This window comes from Cariama cristata, unplaced genomic scaffold (assembly GCF_000690535.1).
Source record: "Cariama cristata isolate BGI_N322 unplaced genomic scaffold, ASM69053v1 scaffold14512, whole genome shotgun sequence".
Classification (NCBI taxonomy): Eukaryota; Metazoa; Chordata; class Aves; order Cariamiformes; family Cariamidae; genus Cariama; species Cariama cristata.
The window spans coordinates 20,805-26,025 of NW_009605601.1; the positions used below are offsets into that span (position 1 = coordinate 20,805).

Genomic DNA, 5,221 nt, shown 5'->3' on the forward strand with positions numbered 1-5,221 from the left:
GGTGCTGCTGCTCATCCCTCGGCTCATCTGCAAGGTGGGATGGGTGCCTCGGCTCCTGCCTGCCTGCAGGAGTTAGGCCTTGTCGAGAGCTTATGTTAGTTCTTCCTTTGGAGCTTTGAGCTGGGGCTATCTCCCGAGCTGGGCTTGATGGGGCTTGGAGCCTTGTCTTCAAACCCACGGTGCCATTTGGGGTAACCAGGAGTTGGTGGCTGTGCCACGGCTCTGTGGGAAATACATCTTTTCTTTCTGTCCCAGTTGAATTTGGGATTTTGAATGTTTACTTGTTTGAGAACTTTCAAAATTGTCTGGGAGGAGGAGGAAGAAGGAGGTGGTAGGTCAGCGGTCAGAGCACTCTATGGTGGTACCGGTGGGTTGCGGCTGCCAGTTCGGGCAGGGCGGGTGTGCGAGCCTCGCCGTCTTGCAGCACTGCCTGGGGGGCTCTCCCCCTTATTCCCCTTCTGGAGTGCCGAAATCTTTCCCAGGAAAGCTTGCTTCTTGGGGGCATGAGGCGGGGTCTGGCTGGTCCGTGGCTAAGCAGGACAGATCAGAGCAAGCAGAGGAAGACTCTGAAGGTTTGCCCTCTTCCCCAACAGGCTGAGCTGATCAGCAAACAGGCTCAGGAGAAGTTTGACCTGAATGAAAACTGCGCAGAGCGCACCGGCCTCAGGGGTGCTGCGGGAGAGCAGCTGAGCTTCGCCGCCGGGCTGGTCTATTCCCTGAGCCTTCTGCAGGCTACGCTGCACAAATATGAACAGTGAGTATCAAGCCCTTCTCCTCACCCTCGATTTCCACGCGCTTCACCATCTGGAAGCACAGAGGATGTCTGCAGCCTCTCAGCAGGGCCTGGTCCCTCTGAGTTAAAAGTATTTTGGCAGCTAGGCGAGAAAAAAGCTGAAGGATCCCATTTATTGGCTTGTGATGGGGGTATTCACTTCTCTTGTAACTCCCTCTTTGTTTTCCTCCCAAGAATTGACACATGAAGGGATCCAATTCTCTAGCACGTGTTGCTCATTCTTCAGCTGTGACCATGTCTTGAGGCCAGAAGTAGCCTTGCTGCATTGATTTTTCCGTCGAGCCTGCCAGGAGATGCATCACGGTCTCTTGCTGAGCTTGATTGCACTTGGGGTTGACTCTGAGCTTCGGTCCCCAAGAGCAGGCTCTCCCCTGCAGCCCAGTGCCCTCTGCCAGGAGTGCCCAGGGCTTAGTCCTGTGAGGAACAGTTCACCGAGCGTCAGCCTGAACGTGTGATCCGTGTCAGCCCATCGCCGGGCAGTGCCCTGACAGCACCGAGGAGCCAGGGCCTTCCTCGGAGGCTGGGAGATGCCTTCGGGCATCAAAACGGCTGTGGCTGGGGAGGGTACTTGCCTTGAGGCTTGCTCGGCTTTGCTACCAGTAAAGTGGCTCAGTTTGAACCAGAACGCTGAGAGATCCCTTTGCTCCTGCACCAGCGTGGCCGAGGAGCTCGCAGAGTCCCCTCCTGCCTCCAGCACTGGCTTCTGGCTTAGAGCCTGGAGGGTTTTTCTGCTCTGGGGCTCCCTTTCCTGTAGCTCCCAGGCAGCCTATCTCACACCCTGGTTTTCTACAGATGTTTTGACCTTTGTTAACTGCTCTCTAGCTACTGTGCTCCTGGGGGTCCAGCTGGTGGTCCTTGGGGGGTTCCAGTGCCACTCTGAGACCGGCACCCAGAAGCAAAGCCCTGTATTGATGCTGGCTGGAGCGTGTGCCTGTCCCAGCCAAGCCAACCGTGTCTGTGCCCCCTTACCAGGGCCCTGAACAAATGCAGCGTGGAGGTGTATAAGAAGGTGGGGATGCTGTACCCCGAGATGAGCGTCCATGAGCGCTCCCTGGACTTCCTGATCGAACTGCTGCACAAGGACCAGCTGGACGAGACTGTCAACGTAGAGCCGCTGACCAAAGCCATCAAGTACTACCAGGTGGGTCTGCGGAGCCGAGAGCGACGGGCTGGTGGCCAAGCTCGGGGTGCTTCTGACCTGGGGAACAGGTGCAACCTCACCAGCGCACGCCACAGCTGGAAGTCATGCTCTTGGATACGTCGTTCACTTGGCACGTTGATAAGCTCTCAATAAGCTCGTTGGTAGCACTTTCTTTGGATGTTTTGCACCTCCGGAGCACGCAGGACTTGAGCCTGTGGCTGTGTCACTTGGGGGCTGTGGCCTCTGCTCTCTGTCCCTGGGAGGACGCAGGCAGGACGGATGCGGTTCTCCCACCCTACCTTTCTGTACGTCTGTGCTGCAGACCAGGGTTGCCGACCCTTTGAATTAAGAGCCACCAGCTCTCTCGGAGGGCAGAGCATTCAGAGGGGCTCTGGTGGGGGTCACCACAAGAGTTTTCACTTCCAATTCAAAATTAGGCCAAACCCTCACTGTCTGGGGTTTTTGGTTATGCATTTCCTCATTTGGTTGGTTTGCTTGCCCCTGGGGGAACATTTGAGGGGTGTTGATCTCTGCCGATCTCTCTCTCCACCAAGCATCTGTACAGCATCCACCTGGCTGACCAGGCTGAGGACTGCACGTTGCAGCTGGCCGACCACATCAAGGTGAAGTGGGGAAAAATAACCTGACTCTTTCCTTGCTGCGTGTTTTCTGCCTTTGCCCTTTCTGCCCAGCCCACCCCGAGATCCCTCTGTGAGTTGAAGTGCCTCTTCTCCCCTCTCCCCGTTGCAGGCACTTTTCCCCAGCTCCCGCTGCCAGGGGGGGCACAGGGGTGATGAGGGCTCCCAGGTCAGGGAAGGGGGAAGAAGCCGTGGGGCCATTTGCCCTGCAGATGCCTGGGTAGAAAGAGAAGAGCAGCAAGGAGAGCATGGAGAACCTAGTGTCTAAGAGAGACTGTTGTACTGCCCTGAGCTTCTAAGGGAATTACTGGTGTCCTGTGCCCCATGGAGTAAACCAAAAATTGACTGAATGCCTCGGCCTGTTTTCCTGCTCCTGTAAACCCTGGGGTCGTGGCAGAGTGGTGTACAGAGGGTCTATCCTGAAACGCCCGAGCCCAAAACCCCCGTTTGCCCCAGAGCAGCTCTCTTGCCTGGTCTCTGCTTTGCCCCAAGCTGACGATACCCGTGTTTGTGCTCTGCAGTTCACCCAGAGTGCCTTGGACTGCATGGGGGTGGAGGTGTGCCGGCTGCGATCCTTCCTCCAGGTAGGACATGCCCGGGCTGGCTTTGCGGGGTTGTGGCGAGGGTTGTGCTGGGTTCCCCTTGCCCGTGATCCCTTTGTCAGTTTTTCTGAGATCCTTTCTCTGCGCCCTAGGCTGGGCAGGAGGCGTCCGACCTTGCCATCCTCCTCAAGGACCTGGAGACCTCGTGCAGTGACATTCGCCAGTTTTGCAAAAAGATCAGGCGCCGCATGCCTGGGACGGACGCTCCGGGTATCCCTGCGGCACTGGGCTTCGGGCAGCAGGTGAGCTGGCCGGTAGAGCAGGGCACCCTCGCGTCTTAGCCACGTACTGGGAGCTGTGGGCTGTGCTGGGCCAGCATCAAATGCTGACAGATCGCTGCTGTCCTTGCTGGCTCCAGGGAGGGAGCGTGCCGGTGTGCAGTGCCCTGCAGTGCTCTGCTCAGGCAGAGGAAAACGGTGTGAGCTGAGATGGGATGTGGTGGCTCTGGGCTTGGTGTTTCTCGTTGGGATGGAGACGTGGACTTCGTAACCTACTTTTCTCCAGCCTTCAGTTCCTTTTTATATTTTCTGATGTTTCCCATCTTCCTAGCGATGCTTCAGAAGCAAGTTAAAATCTCAATAGCTGTCAGACCAGGGTGAGGCCAATGTTGTGCAGCCAGGAGCTTCCCCAGTGCCTGGGAAGCGAGCTGGAAAGCAGCCCCTTTGTCTCTGCCTTTCCCAACCATCCTGTTTCTGCTCAACTTTCAGGTGTCGGACACGCTGCTGGACTGCCGCAAGCACCTGACCTGGGTGGTGGCCGTGCTGCAGGAGGTGGCCGCTGCTGGGGCGCAGATGATTGCTCCTCTGGCAGAGAACGAGGGGCTGCTGGCGGTGAAGCTGGAGGATCTGGCCTTCAAAGCGAGCGAGCAGGTGGGAAACCCCCTTCTCGACTGCCCCTCGTTCCCTGCTGCAGCGAGGTGAAGCTGGGACCCATCTCTCTGCAGTGCTACAGCCCTGCCCGTGAGCAGCTCCGGGTGGGAGAGCTGTGTGGAGCCTGGGAAGGAACTCCTGGGAATATGGCCAGGGAATGCCAAAATGCAGAGGGCTTTGTGGTCGCCTGCTCTGTGCTGTCCTTCCCCGTGGCTGGCTTTGCTCCACAGCCACACCAAAGGGACCGCGGCCTCTCAAGGGCCTGTGGCACGTTGTGGGGAGTCGGGAGGGGGCCTACGAGCCCAGCCCAGGGGCACCTGCCACTTTCTTCCCATCTTTTGCAGATCTACGGCACCCAGGGCATCAACCCCTACGAGTGCCTGCGTCAGTCTTGCAGCATCCTCATCGCGACCATGAACAAGATGGCCACGGCCATGCAGGAGGGAGAATACGATGCGGATAGGCCACAGACCAAGGTGGGCTTCAGCTGTGGCAGGGGCCTCGGGCAGGGCTGGAGCATCCGAGCTGCTCTGTGATCTCCCACAGTCCTGCTGCTCCCTCCCCTGGCAGGGGAATGTCTTCTGGGTGCGGTGTGGGGCAGAGAGCTGGGGAGAGGCAGCAGTTGCCTGCAGGATTCAGGGAGGCCGGGAACTGTCCCACTCTTGCCACGCGGCCCCATCGGCACTTACGGGAATTCTTTGTAAAATACCAATTTTGTATCTTGTTCCTCTGGTCTCCGTTGCAGCCCACCCCACCTGCTGACCTACGGGCAGCGGCTCTTCGGGCAGAGATCACTGATGCCGAGGGGCTGGGGCTTAAGCTGGAGGACAGGGAGACAGTCATCAAAGAACTGAAAAAGTCCCTCAAGATCAAGGTAAGCTGTTCCTCAGTCGATCTCGGCCTTCCTGCCCGGTCAGTGAAGAGCTGTTCGCTGCCGTAGTGGTCAGGTTCGTGCTCCAGGTGACTTGTTGCCTGTGGAGCCAATGGTCCCGAGTCTCAGCCAGATCTCCTGGAAATATTCTTCCAGTTGTCAGGGAGGTGCTGCTGCCTTGTACCTCCCTGCCAGCATCTGTCCTGCCCTTTCCCCACCTTTCCCCGGCAAGAGTTGGTGATGGGTGCGTGTGCCTGGGTACCAGGCGTAGGGGCGGTGTGGGTAGGGGTTGTGATTTCTGGGCAGG

General features: G+C 58.0%; 1 protein-coding gene across 1 annotated transcript in view; it reads left to right on the plus strand.

Moving 5' to 3' along the window:
* The window catches only part of DCTN1 (dynactin 1), a gene marked incomplete at its 5' end in the record, with an annotated part of 22,423 nt that overhangs the window by 16,157 nt on the left and 1,045 nt on the right, over positions 1-5,221 (plus strand). Inside the window, 9 exons of the mRNA XM_009696036.1 lie at positions 1-34; positions 594-754; positions 1,766-1,934; positions 2,489-2,557; positions 3,094-3,156; positions 3,267-3,416; positions 3,882-4,043; positions 4,388-4,519; positions 4,789-4,917. Coding sequence (XP_009694338.1) covers positions 1-34; positions 594-754; positions 1,766-1,934; positions 2,489-2,557; positions 3,094-3,156; positions 3,267-3,416; positions 3,882-4,043; positions 4,388-4,519; positions 4,789-4,917 — 1,069 coding nt within the window. The remainder of the gene's footprint in view (positions 35-593; positions 755-1,765; positions 1,935-2,488; positions 2,558-3,093; positions 3,157-3,266; positions 3,417-3,881; positions 4,044-4,387; positions 4,520-4,788; positions 4,918-5,221) is intronic.